The sequence below is a fragment of the Neoarius graeffei genome, chromosome 23 (genome assembly GCF_027579695.1).
Source record: "Neoarius graeffei isolate fNeoGra1 chromosome 23, fNeoGra1.pri, whole genome shotgun sequence".
NCBI lineage: Eukaryota > Metazoa > Chordata > Actinopteri > Siluriformes > Ariidae > Neoarius > Neoarius graeffei.
In genome coordinates this window covers 47168218-47193846 of record NC_083591.1, presented here as the reverse complement: position 1 = coordinate 47193846, position 25629 = coordinate 47168218, and the positions used below count along the sequence as shown (strand labels likewise).

At 42.9% G+C, this 25629-nt stretch overlaps 1 protein-coding gene across 4 annotated transcripts; it reads right to left on the bottom strand.

Moving 5' to 3' along the window:
• Positions 1–2495: 2495 nt before the first annotated feature.
• mbd3a (methyl-CpG binding domain protein 3a) lies at positions 2496–25358 on the bottom strand. Of its 4 annotated transcripts, none has more exons than XM_060906284.1 (7): positions 25088–25358; positions 23949–24108; positions 10966–11103; positions 10705–10795; positions 9903–10095; positions 8562–8714; positions 2496–4079 (listed from the first exon to the last, which is right to left on the bottom strand). In XM_060906284.1, the coding sequence occupies exons 1-6, from the start codon at positions 25195–25197 to the stop codon at positions 8567–8569; spliced, it is 840 nt and encodes a 279-aa protein (XP_060762267.1). In that variant the 5' UTR covers positions 25198–25358; the 3' UTR covers positions 2496–4079; positions 8562–8566. The 4 variants fall into 4 exon arrangements, with proteins under 4 accessions (XP_060762267.1, XP_060762269.1, XP_060762270.1 ...); XM_060906286.1 differs by having other exon boundaries at positions 9903–10080; XM_060906287.1 differs by having other exon boundaries at positions 25184–25358.
• Positions 25359–25629: the final 271 nt, after the last annotated feature.

Here is a 25629-nt window from a genome sequence, read left to right as displayed (position 1 = left end):
GTGCATCTCTCGGTCTAGTTCAGTACACACAACCACAATCATGGGGAAGACTGCTGACTTGACTGTTGTCCAAAAGATGATCACTGATGCCCTCCACAAGGAGGGTAAGCCACGAAAGGTCATTGCTGAAAAGGGTGGCTGGAAAAGGTGCACAAGCAACAGGGATGGCTGCAGTCTTGAGAGGATTGTCAAGAAAAGTTGATTCAAGAACTTGGGAGAGCTTCACAAGGAGTGGACTGAGGCTGGTGTCAGTGTATCAAGACCCATCACGAACAGACATCTTCAAGAAAGGGGATACAACTTTCGCATTCCTAATATCAAGCTACTCCTGAGCCAATGTCAGAAGTGTCTTATCTGGGCTAAGGAGAGAAAGAAATGGACTGTTGCTCAGTCGTCCAAAGTCCTCTTTTCAGATGAAAGTACATTTTGCATTTAATTTGGAAATCACGGTTCTAGAGTCTGGAGGAAGAGTGGAGAGGCACAGAATCCAAGGTGTTTGAAGCCCAGCGTGAAGTTTCCACAGTCTGTGATGATTTGGGGTGCCATGTCATCTGCTGGTGTTGGTCCACTGCATTTTATCAAGTCCAAAGTCAACACAGCCATCTACCAGGAGATTTTAGAGCACTTCATGCTTCCATCTGCTGACGAACTTTTTGGAGATGCTGATTTCCTTTTCCAGCAGGACTTAGCACCTACCCACAGTGCCAAAACTACTACCAAATGGTTTGCTGACCATGATATTACTGTGTTTGATTGGCCAACCAACTTGCCTGACCTGAACCCCATAGAGAATCTATGGGGTATTGTCAAGAGGAAGATGAGAAACACCCGACCCAAAAATACAGATACGCTGAAGGCCACTATCAAAGCAACCTGGGCTTCAATAACACCTCAGCAGTGCCACAGACTGATCACCTCCATGCCACACCGCATTGATCCAGTAATTCATGGTAAAGGAGCCCCAACCAAGTATTGAGTGTATAAATGAATATACTTTTCAGAAGTTGGACATTTCTGTATTGTAAATCCTTTTTTTGATTGATCTTAGGGAATATTCTAATAATTTGAGATACTGGATTTCTGATTTTCATGAGCTATAAGCCATAATCAAAATTAAAACATAAAAGGCTTTAAATATTTCACTTTACATGTAATGAATAAAGAATATATGAAAGTTTACCTTTTTGAATTAAATTATGAAAAAAAAACTTTTTCCATGGTATTCTAATTTTTTGAGATGCACTAGTAGAGTAGCTGACGTTTCATGCACAGCATCAAGTGAATGACATTTCACTGGCTATCAAGTAACTGACATTTTGTATACAGTATCAAATAAATGATATTTGGGACACAATATTGAGTAGCTGGCATTTGGCTCACAACATCGAGTAACTGACATTTCCGACACAATTTGGCCAAATTTTTCATTGTGCTTGATTAATAATAAAGATTTGATTCTATTCTCATATGACAGTTAGGCAACGTTCTTCTGAAATGTCTTCGTACTTGAATATGTTGCTCAATTTCCATAGATACAGGACACAGCATCGTAGCTTAGGTCTCAAGACATTCCTCTCTCTAAAGGGCCCCATACACGTTCAAAAAAGTCATCAAAATTTTGATATCAAAATTTTGATGTAAAATGTCCACACACGATTCAATGTTTTTTCTATCAAAAATTCAGTATTGTCAAAAACTTTGACATGGACGCAGCAGTGGCCGTAGCACTTGTGTTCGCTTTGAACAATGAACCGCCTCGGCATCGACGGAAATGGTCGAAAGACTGGTTTTTGAAACGGCGAATGTACGGTCACGTCAACCTCCTCAGAGAACTTCGTCTCAAAGAACCAGAGGACTTCCGTAATTTCCTTAGGATGGATGCCCCATCCTTCGATGAATTATTGGACCTTGTCAAGCCATTGATATTGAAAGAAGACACTGTGATGCATTCATCTATACCACCAAGTGAACGCTTGTCCATCACACTGAGGTACCTGACATCTGGAAATTCTTTTCAAGACTTGAAATTCCTGACTGCAACGTCTCCGCAAGCAATTGGAAAGACAAGCCCCCCACACACGCATCAATAATTTGACGACGCTTCAAAAAATATCAAAGTGATTTGATATGTCAAAATTTGGGTTCAAAATTTTGACATAAAATTTTTGACATCAAAACACCCTACACACGATCAAACTTTGTATCAAAATTTTGATATCAAAATTTTGATAAAATTTTGACGACTTTTTTGAACGTGTATGGGGCCCTTAAGGAAAGAAATTGTATACCAAAGCAATTTTAACCATAACGCCTTCACGCCAATATTTTTAGACATCAATTGATCTTCCATATTTCTAGATGTCAATATTAGCATGAAACATTTCTACTCAAAACCAGCCACAGACCACAGTATTTGATCAAAGATTAATTTTATTATTCAAATGTACAAAATTCAGCCCATTTCAAAGAAACAGCCTTAAGCACCCAAGACTGCATAAAGTTCATTTCATTTATTAAATGTGAAACCCCAGATCAGACAAAATACAGTAACTAGATTTATAAAATACAAAATCTAATTTAATTTAGCTTTGACAGCATCAAACAGCTTATATGTAAAATAACTGTATTCCTAACAAAGCTTAAAAAACAATGTATGCGTATAAAATGTAAAGATGGGTTACTGATTAAAAGCTAACAAAACAGTTCTTCCTTGGGTCGTTCCATTGGTCAGATTTCGAGCTGAAACTTCAACATCGACATGGAGGAGGCGAATTAAATCATTTATCACGTCACAGATTTGGCCAATGAAGCAGTACCCACTTAACATTTTGTCTCTTTTGACAATAATTAAACATGTCCATTTTTTTTTTTTTAAACACACACCACATTTGCCCTTAGCAATACTAAAGTCCATCTTTTTGGACAAACAGAAGAACGGTTTCTTAATTTGTGGTTCACTATAACCTGACCCCCCCCAGAAGAAAGAAAGAAAAAAGCCCACCCATTATATCTGCGTTAAACAGGTGACCTATTGAATGAGCAGCACCAAATAAGACTCTTCTTTAGCCAGGAATAATTAAATGTCCATCAATAAACTGTTGGACAAAGCCCCAAATTTAGAAAATAAAAGGCCTAATGATTGAGAAGAAATTATGTCAATGCCTTTTGACATCTGTGTTCAGAACCATTTTTTGTCATAATCATAAAAGCAGAGAGGACAGTACACCAAAAACGATCTGAGAAATTAAACATTTTCCTGGTAGTAAATGCAAGTGCAGTACGTACAAGAACTGCCTTATTAACAGCCCTGAAGTGTCACCTGGGAGTCCTTTATTCCTGATTTATTATACCATTGGCTACTAAAAGCTCTGCTTTTATGTTCCTAATACTAAGCGGTTAAGAAAATGTACAGCCACCATTTTGCACATTACTGTAGTTATTGTATATTAACTGTATAATTGTAAGCCCTTAAAATTCGCTGACAAGAAGGACGACACACAACAGAAAAGCACCAAAAAGGAAATTAGTTCTAGGGATGTCAACTTCAGACTTAACTGATAAGGAGTGATTATATTTGTATGGTTATATGTAATATCCTAATAATTATTGAGCTTATAACCTCGATGAGTGTAATCCTATCATTAGGTTGACAAACTAGATCAGAACCCAAGGTTGCATAACCGTCCTATCTAGCATAGTCTTAAAAAAAAAAACAAAAAAAAAACCACCCTTTCATGATGAGATGTGTTGGCTATAGCGCCATATGCATCCTCTGTGTGTGTGTGTGTGTGTGTGTGCGTACAAAGTACATCTCATATGTAGTTGGAGTATGGCAAGACATCAACTTACTTGGATTTTTAAAAAACCCAAAAGGTTTTTAAAAAAATTATAAAAAGGTGAAAGTGTTCCTAGAAACTGTGTGTAAAACACAAATGTTTCACAGTTCAACTGGAGGATCACTACAAAAAGTAGCGTAAAAAAAAAAAAAAAAAAGTGTTATATTTCCAATTAGAGACAGCATGAGCTTTCACATCCTGGTAAAGATCCTGTAGGTCAGCGCAGGAGAACACCACAGCATTCTAGGGTTACACAGAGAGAGACAGGAGATTATATTAGAAACTGAAATTACCCATGAAAAACAAAATCAAAAACACACCGAGGTTAACTGTTGGTCCTGAATACGACGAGTCAATAGAGCTTTGTCAGTTACAGTACGTGTGTTTACGTCATTAAAGTGCATATCACGGATAAATGCAGGAGCAAGATCAATGTAATTCTCCTATTTTATATTAAACTTTGGTCAAATATCTGTCACGTTCTGCATTCTCTGCAATTTTTTTACCTTGCGCAATACCAGAAAAATTCAGTTGAAATCGAGCCATTTGAGGCGAATTGGTCCGCCTCTGAAAAAACTTGGCATTTGGATTTCCCGGCAAGCATTGATTTTCGTGACGTTGCGTGCGGGACGCCTCCTTCTGAAGCCTACGTCAGCGCTGGTTTGTTTATGAGAAAATGACCTGGTGGTTTTCTGCAAATTTCTTCAACGTTAACACGTAATTATTAAAATGGTTAACAGATGCATCGTAGGAGGGTGTAGCAACACCAATCATGATGGGATTAGTACTCATCGTTTCCCAAAAGACCGGACAATGAGAGAGAAATGGGAGCGCTTGGTCTACACAGGCTGTGCACTGAAACCGTGCAAGCTCGCGCAGCCTGCTGGCGCTTCCGCAGGTTACGTCACGAATCTGGCTCTAGACTCCCTCGGGATTTTTCCAGACGCGTTTTGTTATTTAAAATTTTTTGCTGCTGTAGACAGATGCAGGGGTGATAGCGTTCCGGCGCCGCGCCGGATTTCCGGCGTACCGTGGCTGGGGAAAAAAAAAAAAAAAATCTAGTTCGCCCATTGTCCTGTGTCATTCTGAGATGCGCAGATAGACAGTAAAGGGAATTCCGAATTCCCTTTACTGTCTATCTGCGCATCTCAGAATGACACAGGACAATGGGCGAACTAGATTTTTTTTTTTTTCCCCAGCCACGGTACGCCGGAAATCCGGCACGGCGCCGGAACACTATCACCCCTGCAGATGGCCTTGTGCAAAATTACCCTTCTGGATGAGTGTGTAAAGGGACATACTTTCATATAAAAAAAAAAAAATTTGGTCCAGGAAAGGTGCTGTTTTGTTATTGTTACAGTGAGCAGTACAGTGACTATAACCAAAAACTTTTACACTTCATTAACAGTGAAAGCAGTAAAACTGGAGAAGGAGAAGCAAAGTGAGGGGATATCATTCTGAGAGAAACTCAGCAAGGATGCCAAGGACCGTTATTTGGATAAAGTCATCTATTAAACATTGATCCATACGACTTGACCGCACAAAGTTGGACTGCTGAACTCATACTTGGATATTACCAACTATCTTTTTTACAGTACAAGTCCATATACCTGTGAACAGTTCCAAAATTATAAATCCCTTGAAGTCCACAGATACTTCAATTAATACAATCCTGGATGCAGGATTTGTCTACGGTGGTGTTTACATTAGACCGTATCCGTCTCGTTTTCGTCGCGGATGCACTGTCCGTTCGCATTAAAACGCTGGGAAACGACTCCACAGGCGGAACAACTTGAATCCGCCAGGGCCCACGTATTCAACCCAGTTTGTATCTGATCCGGTGCTGTGTAAACATTGAGGAACGCGGAAACGCTGTGCTGAGCTCTAGCTGACGTCGTCATTGGACAACGTCACTGTGACATCCACCTTCCTGATTCGCTGGCGTTGGGATCACACACACAGCGGCTCAGTCCCGAATCACTGCTCGTGCGCTTCACTCGTGCGCTCTGTGAGCTGCGCAGGGCCGGAGTGCGCACCCTCCAGAGGGCACTCGCTGTTCAGGGCGGAGTGATTTGGAGCGTAGGAGGAAGCGCTGAGCCGCACTGAGGTTTATTTACACATTTCAACTTATTTACCTCCTTCAGGCGCTTAAACTCAGTGAGAACATGAACATCACAGCCAGGTGTGTTTATCTGCTGGAGAAGGTGTTCGCTTGCCATCCTTCCACTTGCAAGTGGCGAGTGACTTGCGCATGCCCGATATGCACTGGGAATCATGTGACGTGCCGTCTAATTAGTCATGTGATTAGCGTATCCGTGTATTGGCGTTGCTGTGTGCACGCGAATCGTTTTAAAAACGTTAATCTGATGATCCGCTGATACGGTCTAATGTAAACACCACCTACATTTTGACCGAAGGAGTGCAACAACAGTCCTTACAGCCAGCTTCCCTTTGCTGTTATCAAGGAAACTCGTGCTTAACTACAGAACAGAGGATGATTACACAATATTTTACAGTTTTAACAAGGCCAGATTAACCCATTACTGCTCCCCTGCCTGGGTCTTGTTTACTAGCATGGCTAATACAAAACAACGTATGGCTATAACGTTAACTGCATGAAATTGGATGTGCAAATCATTTTGAACTCCGAAACAGAAATATTACAACAAACAGGACAGATTCAAATGATTTCCTCCCTTTTGAGACCCACTTCCCAGTTTTTGGAGGACTTGAGCCCCAACAAACCAGTACTGGAGGGCAATGTCTTTTTAATCACTGTCCAATTATTTGTATTGTACGATTTAAACTTTGGTTATTAAATAGTGCCATTTTTGTTGAACTCAAAACATTCTCCATTCACCTTAACAGAAAGTGAGGTCACCTCATCAGTGCATCTTTTAATCACGGCGGGCAGCTAAAGCATTACTACTGTAGGATGGGAAAGGGGGTGGGGCTTCCAGAGCGTTCGTTAATATTGGAATATTCAAAACACCTGAGCAAATGTCAACTGGCTCTTTTTATAATGGGGGGGGAGGGGGGGGGGGGGACAGCTCCCTTTGCATACTTTAGCATACCCTGAATGTACTCCAGTGTTAAAATACAGAGCTCCTACACAAAACATGATCAGAACTGCCAGTTTTTACATCTCTTAAAAAAAATATACATTTTTTGGTATTTCCTATGTAAAAACACTCTGGTTTTATGCGAATGCCCTTATCTAGTTGTGGAGAATCCAAGCTGTTATGTACGGCTGTAATCCTAACTTAATTAACATCATAACATACTGCTGCTAACGTCAAAAAGAAATTATTACTTGGTTTGGCTACGAACACCAGTGTAACGTTGTCATTCAGACCATACAAGTACCAACAGCAGAATGAAACTGCGTCTCTCTAAAATATATGAGTGTGTTAAAGTGCATATCACGGGTAAATCCAGGAGTAAGATCAATGTAATTCTCCTATTTTAGTTTAAACTTTGGTCAAATATCTGTCACATGTTGCGCAATTTTTTTTTTATCTTGAGCAATACCAGAAAAATTCAGTTGAAATCAAGCCATTTGAGGCGAATTGGTCCGCCTCTGAAAAAACTTGGCATTTGGATTTCCCGGGAAACATTGATTTTCGTGACGTCGCGTGCGGGACGCCTCCTTCTGAATCCTACGTCAGCGCTGGTTTGTTTATGAGAAAACGACCTGGTGGTTTTCTGCAAATTTCTTCAACGTTATCACGTAATTATTAAAATGGTTAACAGATGTATCATAGGAGGGTGTAGCAACACCAATCTTGATGGGATTAGTACTCATCGTTTCCCAAAAGACCGGACAATGAGAGAGAAACGGGAGCGCTTGGTCTACCGAGACTGTGCAAAGCTCGCGCAGCCTGCTGGCGCTTCCACAGGTGACGTCACGAATCTGGCTCCAGACTCCCTTGGGATTTTTCCAGACGTGTTTTATTATTTTATTTTTTTCTGCTGTAGACAGATGGCCTTGTGCAAAATTACCCTTCTGGATGAGTGTGTAAAGGGACATTCTTTCATATAAAAAACCCCGAAATTGGTCCAGAATATGCATTTTAAATAATTGTGGGATTTAAGATACAAAACACTTCCTGCATGCTTTTTAGATGACGATATTAGTTCCAGTTGCACGGTTACATACTTTTCAAAGTCAAAGCATTTTCAGAGTATCCACGGCTTCAATCGTGTCTGAAAATAATACAGCATCCGCAGACAGTCAGTGCTCCCCATATCCCCCATGTGACTCCAGCGGAAACGACTGAGTCCTGGCTGTTTGTCTGAAGCAGTGAAAAGACGGCACTTGTATAAATCCACAAACTACTGACGTTAAGCAATAAGGCACTGCAATCAGAGAACTGGCCCATGTAGAGGCTGACATTTTTCTAGTTGGTTATGGGATTCCTATGAGATTCCCGCACGATGCGATTTAAGTCTACTATTCATTATCTGACTGGGATACGACAGGGGAAAAAAAAGTCAACAGGACAGAGTGGGATGGGAATCATAATAATTGGTCAGTTTTTATGTGTTATATTATATTACACTTCTAATATTAATAAATGGCAATTTATTTTGAATCTGGGATGGCATTTTTTTTTTTTTTAATTCTGTCATGGGATTGGCCAGGAAGTTTTTTTTTGTGGGACTGGGATGCAACAGGAGTGAAAAATCGACTCCTGTGTCACCCTCTCGGTCTATCGTTTTTACCGTGGCTACAGTGTCTCCATTTCATCGCTGCCGTTGGTCTCCTCCTTCACTGATTTTGTGTCGCTGGCGGTCTCTTCTACTTGAGCCAGCATGTCAGCCATGAGAGCATCCTCCAGCCTCTTCCTCACGTTGTACACGAGGTCCTCCTGCTTCCTGGAACAGAAACAGGGTGTTCCAACAGCTCAGATCACAACAGCAGGACACGAACAGCAGAAAATACCAATACTCTAGTGCACAATTCCTCTATCTGTGCCCGACATGGGCTAATCCAATGCAAATTCATACATAGGATCTACTACACTAATCATAGATTGTCAAAAATCTATCCCAATGTTGCAGACACTTGTAATAGATGCAACCAGTCCCCTGCTGATCTCATGCACATGTTTTGGTCATGTCCAAAACTGATAGACTTTTGGTCTAAAATATTTGATACCCTTCACACGGCCTACAATGTTGCGGCCGACCCCCATCCCCTCCCTGCCCTGCCCTTTTTGGTATTCCACACACCGATACTTTATCAGCTGAAGCACAACACAGTATGGCTTTCTGTACTCTACTGGCCAGGCGTTTAATTTTGCTTAACTGGAAACACACCTTACCCCTATCCTGTAGCTGACGGGTCACGGAAGTCCTGTTCAGCTTAAAAGTTGGAGAGGCTAAGGTTTTCTCTCAAAGGCTCTCTGAGGAACTTTGATAGAATCTGGAACCCTTGCTGTCCATTATATGCCTCGGTCACAACCGGCCGTACGTGCTCCTACGGCCAGTCTATGTGCAAAAAACGCGAGAAACGCACGGAGGGCGCGCGTGTGACGTGCTGATTTTCGAGCCGTAGACTGGCCACAGAGGTTCTTTGTCATGTCAAACAAACTCTACGGGCGCTTACGGTTTTTTTTCAGGTTGCAAGACAAACTTACGGCCAACGTGCGTCTTTCTCCATGAACAAAAAAAACGCAGTGATTTGGGAAACGCCAAAAATCGCACGGCTAAAAAAAAAAAAAAAAAAAATCGTACGTCCGGTTGTGACCTAGGCTATAGACTCACTAAATATTACACCTGAGGAGCCAGATATCGGAGTCCTTGAGCATTGCAACTTTTTTTTTTTTTAAATTTCCCGTTTGTGTGTTCTTGTTCTGTTTTTTTTTTTTTTGGGGGGGGGGGGGGGGGTCTGAAAAATGCAAAACTGACAATATGAGCATTCTGTGTTTCATGTGGGGATTTTTTCCCCGTTTTCAATCCGTATTGTTGATGCTCAATAAACATACTAGAAAAAAAAATACCAATACTCGTTCATGTACACGACTAATTCACATAACCAGAATAGTTTCTGTATTTGTGTACCTGATGTCCTCATCAGTCACCATGAAAGCTTTGCAGAGGGGTTGCGTGCTGTTGAGCCAGACTCCGGGGTTTTTTTCCACAGCAGCAGATAGCTGGCCCGTGATGGGGGCGCTGCTGGTGTGCAGGGCGCTGGCGATGGCAGAGAGGAGCGTTTTATCCGAGTAGCCTGGGCCGACCCCTACAGTGGAGGACACTTTCAGACATTACACAATTTAAAACCCGAAATACGCCACTTCTTTGCGGTCATTAAAATCCATTTAAATTACATTACACAGATGCTGTTTACTATTTTCCCATCTGGTATTTTTTTCCCCCTATTCAGATGAAATGAGTGTGTGGGTCGACATTTGGAGATCTGTTAAAAACTAGGATAAATAGCAATAGCATAACATAACTTTCAGAATGTATACAGGTCAGTGAGAGAGATTGGCCACAGCGAAAGAGATTGCGCATGCATGCAAATTCTATTTGCGTTGGATTTGTTTTAACTGGGGCGGATCTATAATTTAAGTGATTCGCAGCGAAGTCTGATTGTAATTTAAAATAAAGTGCCAGTCTGTGAGGTTTTGACACTCTGTCTTTTGCCAAACACAGACCTCCATCAGCAATAGTTTAAATTAGCTCAGTGATGTAATCGTAAAACCTGGTAACTGCCATGTTATTGCAGACTCCGGTGGTGTGTTTTAGTGATTGGGGCAAATTACACCCAAACTTTATCTGGCTCAAATTGACCCTGAGGACTGATATTTATTATTAAACCTCTGGTAGAACTAATCCGGACATTTTCCATGCAGTTCCTTACCTTGAAGGCCTTTGGGAAGATCCATAGTCTTCATCAACTCCTCGGCGATGTCATACACATTCAGTCCACTCAGCTTCTTCTCCCAGAAAAGCTGTACAGAGGCACAAACGTGTCCAAATCTTATGTAAATAAGGCTAAGCCAAAACCTGGCACAACGATGTGAGCTTATATTAGCATCATTCAGACACTGCTGCTTCTTTTTTCCCCCCCGTACTGAAGCAACTTCTGATATACAGCAAGTACTAATAGTTGTACGGTTACCTGTCTTGGCTGATCAACAGCTTTTTGTGGATCTGTCTTCACTTTGTTGTTTGGGTGGTTTGTGACTTTTGTAACAGGCTGCTTGAAGATGGATGCCGTCTGTCGCACCGGTAGAGAAGTGTTTAAATCAGGTTTACCCTAAAAAGAAGAAACATGAAAGAAAAAAATGATGATTTTTTTTGGCAAGTTTCAAAACTATCATGTAAAAATGGGTTGAGCTTATTTCCCGTATTCCTAACATAACCTAACTGCCATTCACTAATATCTCGGAAGCAGTTCTAGTACTACAAGCGAGACCGCGAGCTTTCACTGACAGCATTATATAACTCAGTGGTGGACAAACCAGCAGCCTGGACATCTGAGACGAGAAGATTTTTATTCATAGTTTCACTATGTACTAACAGACAGAGTAGGCTAGAGGTCACAAGCATTTTTCCCCCTTCCCTTAGGCAGCTGGGCCATAGAAGGTGCACGCTGCATGCTGCACGCTGCATGCTGCACGCGTGTAAAGAAAAGTGGACAAACGTAGCATGACTTGCTCTGGGCCATAGAACGGCGTTCACGTTGCATGCTGCATGCTGCACGCGTGAAGCGAGAAATGAACATGCACACTTTTTTCTAGGCGTGAAGATGGAAATTCCAGTCAATGCATGCACGACCCCAAGGTCACCGCCGCGCCAGCCAATCAGAACGGGTCTAGGGAGATAAAATGGACGACTACCGAGAAAAGTTGAAGTTTAATGGCCCAGGGTCCGGTTCTTCACGTGAACGTGTAGCGTGCAGCATGCAGCGTGAACCTTCTATGGCCCAGCTGCCTTATTCAACAACCAATACAATGCTCTCCACTTTTCAAAAATAAAAGGTGGTGGTGGGGGTTTGGCAGCCGCCTAGGCCCCCAACGGGGTCCAGGGGCGGAGCCCTGGTAGGGGGTCAGGGCGACGAATTCCCCCTGAAGCTGACGGACTTTGGGCTTTTTCTGACAGTGAAACTGGCCAATAAATGGATAGGAAATGCTAAATCATTTAAAGTGCTGATGACACGTTTTTGACATCTTTGGCGATGTTTTATAACATAAAAAGTAATTCCCGATGATCCATATATTAATTCACGAAGGCGCCTATTTTACAAGTTATGATGATAAACGCGGCTATTTGGGCAAATTTGATGGGGCTGCAGCACCCAGGAGACGAAAGAGGAGGAGGAGCTATATGACGTCAGCGAAAGAACCTTCCTCCTTACTTACCAGTTTGTTGTTGATGCGACAGGTGTTCAGTTTATCATTATTAGTATTTTTATTATACATTATTATACATATAGTTATTATGCCTTCGCGTTGTGTTGCCGGCTTTTGCTCCAAAACCCACAAGGATGGGGTAAGTTTATTCAAGTTTCCCAGAGATCCCAAGCTGCATGCGAAGTGGGTGAAGCAAGTCAGGCGCACTCGTGACAAGTGGGAGCCCTCACCAACATCCGTCCTGTGCTCTGAACACTTTGATTCGGATTGTTTTGACACCCTTCCCAGCTTAAAAGAATCTCTTGGGTGTTCAGTTCAGCACAAACGTGTGTTACTACCATCAGCAGTGCCTACACAGTGTTGCCAGATTGGGAGGTATCCCACCCAGTTGGGCGGTTTCAAGTGCATTTTGGTGGGTTTTGAACATATTCTGGGCTGGAAAACGTCAGCAGTATCTGTTGCCAGATACCGCTGAAGTTTTCCAGCCCAAAATATGTTCAAAACCCACAAAATGCACTTGAAACCGCCCAACTGGGCGGGAAACCTCCCAATCTGGCAACACTGCCAGTATTCCAGAGGGGGTCTACTAGTAGCTATGCCGGATCCAAAGACAGTCCTCCTGTCAGAACATGTGTTGTGAAACGACATAAGATAAAAGGTACGTAGAGCTATAGATTCTACATGATAATCATAAAGTCGGCGTGATATCAGTCATGTATTTGCTTGTGAAAGCTTGCGGCTTTCATGTAACTGCCGCCTAGCAACGAGAGGCAAAGGGTAGAGGGTAGGCTATCATAGATTCTATTCGGAGATCAACACAATTCTAGACTCCCAGAAGAGGAAGAGCTAGCACTAGAGAGTTCACCGGCGTTTTCATGCGCCATTTCCATTGAGTAGAACCAGAGTAGAACAGCCAGTGAACCGCAGCGTGTTCTTCCGCTGACGTCACAGCATGGCCGCGAGCCACGGACCCAGTTTTCTTGCACTGTGCAATTAAAAGTTGGATATTCGCGTAACAACAGCTTCTTTTCACGTAATTATAACAGAAATCTAACATGTTTGCCATGTTGTATAGTTTATTTAAGAAATTGCATAGAGTCATGTTCGTGTCATCAGCCCTTTCAATTAACACATTATCACATCTTTATTGCCAATGTGAGACTCATTTGACATTTCAGTTGAGACTGATATGCATCTCTGAATTAATTATATTTTTTTCTGTGTGTGAAAAATAAATGAACTTCCATGCATAAACAAAATACCCGATTACAATAAATGCATACTTTTTTTTTTTTTTTTACAATACACATAATTAAATCTTAACTGGGTGAAACCACTCCAATCAATGCACGAGCTGGTGCGAGTGCCCGAGACTGGCGCTACAAAGCCACCCCGGCCTCCGTAGTTTGGGTCCTTTGACCCAGGAACCCGGAAGTCCTACAGTAAACAACCACAGGGAAGCAACGGGAAAATGCAGCTCTCACCTACATAATCACAGATATGTAGGTGGTGTAGTGGTTAGCATGGTCGCCTCACAGCAAGAAGGTTCCGGGTTCGAACCCAGCGACCAGGGAGGGGCTTTCTGTGTGGAGTTTGCATGTTCTCCCCATGTCCGCGTGGGTTTCCTCCGGGTGCTCCATTTTTCTAGTCTGGCTAACGCGACTGCAAAGCTCTACGAGCTATTGGTCTGGCCAAGATATTAAGCCCAACTGTTTCGCAGAGCCCGTGGTTGACCCGCCTCCCTGAAATACCTCAGTTTGCTACTGGTCGAAGCCAGAAAAGGCTGTGACGAAGCTTAAACCAATCACATCACTCTTTCCTCTGACGTATGTGACGCGACGGGGCTAACTGGTAGATTAAACTCTTACCGAAGCCGGTCGGGAGCAAGGCGAAAACGTCCTTCCTTTCAATAAATACCTCCAGGGCTGCTCTTTGCTCCGTTTTCAATGAGAACTTGCTCCATGTTCGTAATGTTTCTAGTGAATGAAGCGCTTCCGGCATAGATTCTGTAAACAATCTACGGCTTCCGGTCGCAGTTCTACTACATCACTGCCTTGAACACGCCTCTACCCAGGGTCGTTGGAGATGCTCAAAGTTGATTGGTTCCCGATTTTTCGGGAGCTTGGAAGAGCTGTAGATAGCTTGCCTGGCCAGACTAAGCTCGCAACAGGCCCTCATGTTGCGTCACGCTTAGGATGGGCGGGCCCAGGCTACCGTTTTTCCCCCACAGTCCAAAGACATGCAGTTAAGTTAACATGGGGCGGCCTTGGGCTGAAGTGCCCTTGAGCAAGGTACCTGACCCCTGAGTAGTGTGGCTGCCCACTGCTCTGCGTGTGCGTTTTCACTGCTTCAAATGGGTTAAATGCAGAGGATGAATTTCACTGTGCTTAAAGTGTGCATGTGACAAAGGTTTCTTCTTAAAAGACCTGAACTTAACTAATGTGTGTGCGCGTACGCATACAATTACTGTAACTGTGTATGGTCAGAAAAGACGATAGATAAGCGTAACCGTTGCACAATAACACTATAAACACCCGCAAAGTTATTTAGCTGCTGGCTAGCTGCAGCTTGTAGCTTCCAGCGTTACTACGTGTCCGTATAGTGTAATGTGGTGCGGTGTAGCGTAACGCAGGGATAGACCTCAATCTGCACAGCTCTGTCTCACAATCTGTATGCAGCAAGCTGGATGGTTTTCTACTGCAATCGTGTGGCCACTTTAGGTAGCCCCGTATGCATTCGTTTAATGGCCTTCTGCGTGTTAAATAGTTACAAAATTATAATAAAGCGAATACTTTACGATTTATTTGGTGTATACTGATGAAGTTACGTTTTTGGGTTGTTGTTTTTTTTTTGGCCAAGGAAAGGGCGGCAGGCCAGAATTATAAAGTGGCGCACTGCTACGTTAAAGTGCGTATTACGGGTAAATTCAGGAGCAAGATCAATGTAATTCTCCTATTTTATATTAAACTTTGGTCAAATATCTGTAACATTCTGCATTCTCTACAATTTTTTTACCTTGCGCAATACCAGAAAAATTCAGTTGAAATCAAGCCATTTGAGGCGAATTGGTCCGCCTCTGAAAAAACTTGGCATTTGGATTTCCCGGCAAACGGTGATTTTCGTGACGTCGCGTGCGGGACGCCTCCTTCTGAATCCTACGTCAGCGCTGGTTTGTTTATGAGAAAACGACCTGGTGGTTTTCTGCAAATTTCTTCAACGTTATCGCGTAATTATTAAAATGGTTAACAGATGTATCGTAGGAGGGTGTAGCAACACCAATCTTGATGGGATTAGTGCTCATCGTTTCCCAAAAGACCGGACAATGAGAGAGAAATGGGAGCGCTTGGTCTACACAGGCTGTGCACCGAGACTGCGCAAAGCTCGCGCAGCCTGCTGGCGCTTCCGCAGGTTATGTCACGAATCTGGCTCCAGACTCCCTTGGGATTTTTCCAGACACAATTTGTTATTTTATTTTTTTCTGCTGTAGACAGATGGCCTTGTGCAAAATTACCCTTCTGGATGAGTGTGTAAAGGGACATACTTTCATATAACCCCCCCCCGAAATTGGTCCGGAATATGCACTTTAAAAGCGCCCGTGGAGAACACTGCAACAACACCTTCTTGCTATTGACTTCGCTGCTCCAGTTACAGGTATAAAATGACACTTGAAATGGTACTGCATCATTATTTCACAAATTTTGGTAGTTAACATTACCGAACAAGTGGTGAAATGAGGTATACTTTGAAATGCGCCTTTAAGAGTTCGCTCTTTCGCCTGGCCTTTAAGACAAAGCAGGCAGCTCACAGGTGTGACACAAGTCTAACAGTGAAGCGCGTGCTCTCTGATCAGTGCCCTGCCAAACTGCTTCCAGTTATCTAGCCAAGTTTGGGAAGACGCTCTGAATTCAGCAACTGCTCAACATACTAGTGACATGAGATTGCTAAAACTTGCTGAGAAATAAAACTCAGAGTGAGATATGGCAATATTTTGCTTTTTGGGCAAGTGATAGCGAAGAGGTGGAGTTCTCTTCTACACTTTTGTGCAAATGGTGCCTCAGGTCATGTGTGGCCGGAAGACACAATACATCTAACCTGATTAAATATTTGATGCACATACATCCTAATTTATACAAAGAACGCCAGGTACAGAAGAGGCGCATGACGATCACATAAATAAGACTGTCCAAATGATAGGTGCCAAACTTTGTCCATGGTTAGCGTTTTCACAATATTTCCCATCCTGAATCTAGCTAACAGACAATCCCACTTGTATCACAAGGTTAGCCGACCCAACGTTACACGCGACTAACTGGCTATAATGATCGCGCCAAGACTGCTGTTTATCTTCTTCGGCTACGTCCACGTTAATATGTTTTAGTTTTAAACCGCATCACTTTTGCTACATTCAGGGATGTGATTTGGGGCTGGTGAAACTATCTGAAAATTTTAGCCGGGGGTCTGGGGGCTGCAGGCCCCCAGCTGGTCCAGGGCAGCGCCCTGGTGGGGGGACAAGGGGGGGCGAAGCCCCCCGAAGCTCCTGGGTTCTGGGGTTTTCTAACTTAAAAATTGTACTAAAATGGCAAGCAAACACACAAGAAAAAACTTGTCATGATTAACAAATTCAAGCCAATTTAATGGTCAACATGCAACTCTGAGCCCCTGTAGTAAATTCAATGATTCTGAACTGACAAAAAGCCAAAACATGAAACCTAAAAATGTCATTCTAAATTAAATCATCTGCATTAGAATAAATAGAAAATTGTATAAGGAAAAACAAAATTTATATACTTTCAATTACTGTCGAAGTTGAACATACCTAAATGTGCCTTTTCAAACAAACATTATGCAACATAAGAATTCATCCACAAGTCTTCAGGAACTCTCAAAGAAAAAAGATGCTAGCATCCATGTCCAGTTCCAGCATATCAGTCACTTTTTTTCTGCAGTTTCTACTCTAGCAATGTCAACTTCATATACATAACTCTATAGTGTTCACTCACCAAAGGATAATCATAACTCCACAGTGTTCACTCACTTAAGGATATTCAAAACTACTCTGTTCACTCACTTAGGTTTCGTTTCTATCCCGGGCTCCAGCCCGACTTTGCACGCTCGTAGCTCGGGCAGGGGAGGTCCCAGAATCCCCAAACTTGACAGCCAGAGTCCTCTGCCCTCCCCCCAAAGAACCAGCGTGGGCAGGGCGCGCTAGCCCCGCGTCTCGGGACGTAATTCGCCCCGAGGCGAGCCGCAGCGCTCCGCTTAGGTTTCGTTTCTATCCCGGGCTCCAGCCCGACTTTGCACGCTCGTAGCTCGGGCAGGGGAGGTCCCAGCATCCCCAAACTTGACAGCCAGAGACCTCTGCCCTCTCCCCAAAGAACGAAATCGCTGAACAAATGTCTCACAGTCTTATGTCCAACATCTGTAGCAACCTCCTTCTCCAACCATTCCCAGCGGAACTTGTTTTTCACTATTCTGTCGATTTCTTTAACTCAATTTGCATCTTTACGCTCGATCACGGAGGCTGCCATCTTTCAACTCTTTGTTTGAAGCGAGCTTACGTACAGCTATCTAACAAGCACGTTCATTGGTTGTTACAGAGCGATGGGCCAATCACGTACCTTGTTTCATCTCAATGACGGAATTACTGAAAGTCGGAAGGAATAGGATATGAATGCAGATTTTTGAGCGAAAAATCGGAAAACATTTTTTTTTCAAATTTTGAGGTGAAAAAAGCGGAATTCCGTGAATTCGCGGAAAAATCACATCCCTGTACATTTAGGCCTGGCGTCCACACTACTCCAGAGTTTTCAAGTCCCTGTTGGAAATGCTGATGGTCTCGTTTTAGTTTGAAAACTCCAGGATAGTGTTTTAGACGTGACGGGTGAAAACAGACATTTGGAACCGATGACACGGACACCCATGTTCGCTTCCTGATTGGGTCTCAGTCACGAAGCATCTTTCCCTGACTTGTCACGCTCCAATCAAGTGACCCTTTCCTGGAAGAAAAGAAATGGCATCAGCTGTTTATACTGGCACACGCATGCCCAGTGTACGTGAATAGTCACGTGACGAGCGTTTTCAGGCGTGTTAGTATGGACAGAGGTAATTTCTGATACAGAGCTAAAATGCTCGTCTGAACGGAGATTGTTTTCGTTTTAAAACAAAAATGTTTTAGCCTTAGTTGACTTAGCAGTCTACTCCTTAATAAATTAACGAATGAAAGAATAACGAGGCGACAGAAATAACTTTAGATTAGATGTTTGTAAAATTAACCTACTTATAAATCCTTCTTTCTACACCAGTCACCCACAGACAGAGAGAAGCAGGAAGTTATGATTTGCACTCACTTAATGCAGTGTTTAAACAATACAACTTTTGATGTTTATTACTTGTCAGTTTGCATGAATATTTATTGACCGCATTGGTACCAAACTAGTACTGTTACCGCTCTACCATGACAGGTACCATACCGAACCAACCCTATTGTACAGAACCCTGAGCTAATGATTCGTCCAGCCCAATAACGTGAAGGCTGAGCACGTCAGAAAACTAGACACATCAAAGCAATGCTCTTTAGGAAGAGTGTTAAAGGAAAGGAAAGCTACGGTATAATACAGCATAAGTTCACAGTTCAAACTGTGACATTCTTCAGGAATCCTGTGGGATTCCCATGGGATGGGAGTCGATTTCACTTTATCAGGTTACTGGGACAGGACTAGCCTGGGAAATCCCATGCTGCTTTGCACAATCGTTCCGATCTGAAAAGACAGCATGGAAACTATGGTCTAAAGGCTCGCCTGAGTTAGGGAGCCAATCAGAGAGTGGGGAGGGGTGGAAAGACGGTGACGCGTACTACTCGACAAACGGAAGCTTGTAGTTTATTTGGGACTGTTTACGGATCACATTTAACATGGCGGCGAGCGATACGAACCAAACTTTCGATCAAGCTTTAGACACTGTTCTGAATAGTTTAGAGCGAAAGTTTGTTTTAAAAAAAGAACAGCGTTTGGCGTTACAGTCTATTTTTGTTTTGCCTTCTCTTTGGCCGAATCCCATTTCACCCCTTGGACCAACCCCTTAGCCCTTCCCCTCCATTTTGCGCGTTCACGTGAAGGGGTAGGGGTATCCCAATCCCAGTTAATGCGGAGGGGTAGGGGAAGGGGTAGGGCTTCTGTACCCCTCCAAACGGAGATTTTCCTGGAGCTGACTCCGAACGAAGGGGTTTGAGTGATTTCCCACAATGCCATGCGGATTTCAGCAAGATTTCATGCAGATTTCAGAAAGATGGCGGTTCCCGCGGCGAAAGATTGTCATAAATGTATTTTCTCCATTATTTACGTGTTTTAAGTTGTTATCCAGAGGAAACACGCCGCTTGATTCGCTTTCGAGTTGAGAATGAGCAGCGATTTCTGAAATCCAAGCTGCTGCTAAAAAGCTTTGGGAGTGAGTATTGTTTTCGGTTGCTTGACTGCGTACGTTTTGTTCTGTTATTCTCGCTTTTATTGTTTACATGAGTGTTCTGACACCTCATTCTGTCGGATGTGGTGCACGAAGCGCCAAAGATATCCCATTCAGTGGTGTTAGATCACACCCTGCCAGCAGAGATTTCTGGTTCTGGCTCTGACTGTAGCGGCTGGTCGCAGCCAATGACGCATTTGGTCGCGTTTTGCTAACGTAAACGCTGACGGAGGTACGCGATGACGTATGCGATCGTTGAAGGGCTATCCCAATACGTAAGGGTTGAATTTCAAGCCCTATCCCTTGTAGCTCAGTTTCAAGGGGAAGGGCCAAGGGGAAGGGGAAGAAATTAGAATTGGGATTGGGCCTTTCTCTTTCCTTCTCTTCTTCGCCTCTTCGTCGCTCTAACTACGTCACCGGGTACAACTGCCATGATTGGCCATGGGCTACGTATACGCCAAATGATAGACATTCGCAACGTCCAATAAACGGCCGTTGACAATCGTAAACCACACCCCCCCCCTACGAGAAATTCAAACCACACCTCCCCTACGAGAAATTCAATAGGCGGATTCCAGACCATATTTCACTTGTGATATGGTCTGGTGTTAACCAGACTAGGACAGGAAAAAAAAAATAATAATTTCAAGAGAGCGGGCAGGACAGGAATCATTACAATAGATCAGTGATTATATATAAACATACAGTTCCAATCAGAATAAGAGCTATTTTAAATATATGAATAAATGCCCCTAAAAAAAAAAAAAAAAAGCACAACACAGGAACAGGATGGGACACGAGTCATTCTTCCGGGATTGGGACAGAACAGGAATTATTATTATTTTAGCTCCATCATGGGATTGGGACGGGACAGGAGTGAAAATCCACTCCTGTGTCACCCTCTAGTTCAAACAGTATCGTCTCAAAGTATCAACTCCTTATTAGAAAGGTAAAATTTGTTTGCTTTGATTCTTAAAATGGCTCTCCATTAAAGGGGAACTGAAGTCATTTTTAAACTTGCTTTATTTCTTAATTAACGTGTTATTTAATTACGTTTCCGGTTTTATTAACCTTATATCGTGACTCGTATTGGCATATTATATTACACTTATCGGCCTTTTCGGTTTTTAGCCGTGTTGAATGTAGTTCGTTTGTCTGCAGCAGGCGTCGCTTATCCGCACGATCTTTACGAGACTTGTGCGAGACTTCAAACGTGAAGCGTCAGCGCCGCCATTTTGAAAACTGTTTACACAGAGGCAAGACCGCAATATCATTCCAATTTAGATTAATTTCGAGATTTGCCAGCTTCATCAGTGATGGAGTGTCAGTCCTGCGCGCTGTGGCACGTGCACTTGAAGACGCGCCTCGGGCTGCGCACGCACCGAGTGGACTCCAGCACACGCGCCGTGAACAAGGCACACCTGAGATCAATTAAGGAACTGTGTGTTTGCCTATTTAAGGATTGTGCTGATGCATTTGCATCGCAAAGCATTACGATACGCATGTACGCATTACCGAGCCTTTCTACCCGTTGTCTTGATTTCCTGTTTCACGATCCTTGTGCCTGTTTCTCGTTCGTCCTCGCTTAGCCTTTGATGTACTGTTTGCGCCTCGACCGACCCTTTTGCCTATATTCTCATTTTTGATCTAGCCTGCTGTTCTGGATTGTTTGCCTGTGTATATATATATTGTCTCACTGCATGTATATATTTTGCACTTTATTAAACTGTATACTTCTGCACATACATCCGTCTCCCTCACGTACGTGACATGGAGATTATTCCATACGACTTTGAACCAACGTGGAGCAGAAAAAAGTTGGAAAGACGACAGGATAAGGACGAGTCCGTCACGCTGGTATTTACGTCATTACTGTCGCACAATTCAAACGTGCCCGATCAGGCGGCTGGTAGGTTTTCAAAATAATACATACACGCATGTATTTTTGTGATAAATACATATTATACTGAACACATTTCCCACATAATCCTCACTAAGGTTTCAGACAGCACTAAAAAATGGTGTCTCCGCTATATCGTGAGTAGGGAGCGATTCCGGACACAGGGAAACTTCCGGCTCGATTACGTCAGCATTCGAAGGAGGGCGTGAGTGTCTTTTGACAACGTTAGCAGATGTTGGTCACTGATTTCCACTGTACGTTTTACTTCCGTCCTACGATGTCTCGCACAGGTCTCAACGAATCTCGTTTATGGCCATTGCTTTGACACATGGACTGATACATTACATAGCATATTTCAAAAACTCATAACTTGCTTAGCAGTGACAAAATAGCTATCAAAAATGCATTCCTACATTTTATAAAATGAGATAAAAATTTGCCTTCAGTCCCCTTTAATGTAAATACAACCAGTTCAAACTGACACTTTGACCCAGTTTGACACTGCTGTATTATCATCTTAAAGGAGCAGTCCACCGTACTTCCATAATGAAATATGCTCTTATCTGAATTGAGACAAGCTGCTCCGTACCTCTCCGAGCTTTGTGCGACCTCCCAGTCAGTCAGACGCGCTGTCACTCCTGTTAGCAATGTAGCTAGGCTCAGCATGGCCAATGGTATTTTTTGGGGCTGTAGTTAGATGCGACCAAACTCTTCCGCGTTTTTCCTGTTTACATAGGTTTATATGACCAGTGACATGAAACAAGTTCAGTTACACAAATTGAAACGTAGCGATTTTCTATGCTATGGAAAGTCCGCACTATAATGACAGGCGTACTAACACCTTCTGCGCGCTTTGGCAGTGCATTGATACGGAGCTCAGATATCAATGCGCTGCCGAAGCACGCAGAAGGTGTTAGTACGCCTGTCATTATAGTGCGGACTTTCCATAGCATAGAAAATCGCCACGTTTAAATTTTTTTTAACTGAACTTGTTTCATATCACTGGTCATATAAACCTATGTAAACAGGAAAAACGTGGAAGAGTTTGGTCGCATCTAACTACAGCCCCAAAAAATACCATTGGCCATGCTGAGCCTAGCTACATTGCTAACAGGAGTGACAGCGCGTCTGACTGACTGGGAGGTCGCGCAAAGCTCGGAGAGGTACGGAGCAGCTCGTCTCAATTCAGATAAGAGCATATTTCATTATGGAAGTACGGTGGACTGCTCCTTTAAATGTTTGAATTTGGGGCATTTCTTCAATGTGTAAGATTCTGCCTTGTGTTCAAACAAACAAACAAACAAACATTCTTCAAATAGCCAAATATCTCAGCGCCTATATTTTGAAATGCGTCATGCTGGGATCAGAATAAGCATAATTTTTTCTTTCATGATGGTCACCATGTTCAATTAAGCAACCATAGTGCCACAAATTCTTGCCGTGTCTTGGTTGGGAGACTGGACTGGCAACACCACAAATCTGACCCCACCCAATAACCATTTACATCCTTGCGCATCGTCAGAGAGGAGGGTCAAGAAATTGTCAAAATCATAGGTACAGAAAGAGCACATTGTAGGAATGGTCAAACTAGGCGAGAAAATACAAAACGATACGAACACTAAGCTCATGTTTACATTAGACCGAATCAGCGGATCATCAGATTAACGTTTTTAAAACAATTAGTGTGCACACAGCAACACCAATACACGATTTGCGTGCACACAGCAACACCAATACACGGATACACTCGGCTCCGCAGGCATCCTGCGCTCCAAATCACTCCGCCCTGAACAGCGAGTGCCCTCTGGAGGGTGCGCACTCCGGCCTTGCGCAGCTCACAGAGCACGCGAGTGAAGTGCACAAGCTGTGATTCGGGACTGAGCCGCTGTGTGTGTGATCCCAGCGCATATCACTTACCACTTGCAAGTGGAAGGATGGCAAGCCTAAAGACAATCATAACTACACAATGGGCAGTATTTGCATCAGTATTTGCAGTATTTTCATACTTTTATACTCTTTAATGAAAGGTGATACAAGGCGGAAGTCCGCGCCGTTTTTCAGCAGTCGCGTCACATGACCAACGCCAGCGAATCAGGAAGGTGGATGTCACAGTGACGTTGTCCAATGACGACGCCAGCTAGAGCTCAGCACAGCGTATCCGCGTATTCTCAATGTTTACACAGCACCGGAGCTGATACGATCTGGATTGAATACGTGGGCGCTGGCGGATTCCCGTTTCCCGGCGTTTTAATGTAAAAGGACAGTGCATCCGCGAAGAAAACGAGACAGATACGGTCTAATGTAAACTTGGCCTAACACTGCTAGACTTTTATTCAGGCTGTCGTTGTGCGTTGTTACATACAGAATAACCGGTGAGTCTCTGTGACCTACCTTGTTCTGGCTGCTGTGCTCATAGCGTAGGCGTTGTCTGTTCTTGTTCAGTTTACTCATGATCATTTTGCCAGTACGGAAGTCGAAAGAGCTCAGGTCCATGGAATTACCAAGATAACGGGCCAGTTGGGGCTTACTCCGAAATTTCTTTCCTGTGGGACTGTGCGTAGACAGAAAGACAGCAGGGTCAAAGAAATGCCATCGCTCCATAGTGTATGTGCCAGAACTAGAAGATGTAAGCTTTTTTTTGCTTTCTTTCTTAAGATAGAAAAGGAATGTAGTGATATTTGATAGAAATTTAAGAAGATAACAGCAAGCAAATTAGCTTTAAATGGACCTGAGGTAATTATCTAGACTAAAAAAAAAATGGAAAACTAAGCAGAGATTAAACTTTCTGTCCTTTCAAGGTCCTTTATTCTTTTACACTCGGTTTAGACCATTTTTTTAATAATCCAGTGCAATATATTATATTACATTATATATTATATATAATGCGCTGGAGTAAAAAAAAAACCTACAAATATTAGTAAACTTTTAAAGCCGAGTTTAATGCAGTGGGAAATTAATTCTACAATTTCTACTTTCGCATCTTCTTCCCATTTTGTTGACAGTGTGATGCTGCGACACTAGCCAGGTTATTCAGGTCAACTCAAAAACTTTAAAACTAGCTAAACCGATAGCAAATGTTTACAACTAGCCGGCTAAGTCGCTAAATTAAATCAGTAAAGTTGACTGAGAACTCGATTTAAATAGAACACGAACCAGTAAAGTTTTTAAAACAGCCGGTTTAAGGATAGCTAAAGGTTAGCTCGTGTTAAACACTGGGTAGTGCACCAGTTAGCCAAGTTAGCTTTAAAAAAAACAAACAAAAAAACCCCAAACAAACAAAAAACCCCACACAAGCTCGTGCATAGTAATAATAATAATAGTATAAGATAACACAAATTGAACAAAAGAGCATTATGTAACGTAGTTTTACTCTCTGGAATTATCTGTATAAATATAACTGTGAGGTATATCTTATTATTTTTCTTTTTCGAAATGCTGCCATCCCCATAGCTAGCAACGTTGTCCAGCTAAGCTAACTATGCTATGCTAAGCTAAGCTTTTATCTCCACTGGCTAATCCAGTAACAGTACCTAAAATAATAGACATCGCTTTTCCCCGCGGACAAGCCCGACTTTCTGGTCACTTCTTCCCTTTTCCAACCATTTGGGAGAGCCGAGCACTCCCACCTTTTCCTCTCCATGCTTCCCAGCGGAGTTGGGCTTGTGGAACTGGACCGAAAATAAATTTGGGATATGATGTTGGTTGAATTATCCCTTCTTTAGATCACACGCGCCGCTCTTCTCACCTTCTGACCCCCCACCCGCTCTTCACACTAAGCTCCGAACGCCCGGAGTCGACTCCGAGTTCACTGATTCGATACCTGAGAATGGAACAGCCACGAGTGAGTCGGCTCATGGGAGTCGACTCTATGAACACTGTCTGCTTCTTGTTTTGAAACAACACAGTAGATAGAATAGAATAGAATAGAATAGAATAGAATAGAATGCCTTTATTGTCACTATACACATGTACAATGAGATTAAAACATCTCCAATAACAGTGCAAACAGCATGTAGAGAGAGAGAGAGGAAGAGGAAGGGGAAAAAAAAGGGGGGGGGTGTAAGGTGCACAG

Bases quoted from the DNA above. Each gene is read 5' to 3' on its own strand.
- mbd3a (XM_060906284.1), bottom strand. From the start codon at position 25,197: ATGGAGAGGAAAAGGTGGGAGTGCTCGGCTCTCCCAAATGGTTGGAAA. The intron at 24,109-25,087 runs GTACTGTTACTG...GTCTACGCACAG, and splicing joins AGCGATGTCTATTATTTTAG to TCCCACAGGAAAGAAATTTC. The intron at 11,104-23,948 runs GTAGGTCACAGA...TCTTCTTTTTAG, and splicing joins AGCACAGCAGCCAGAACAAG to GGTAAACCTGATTTAAACAC.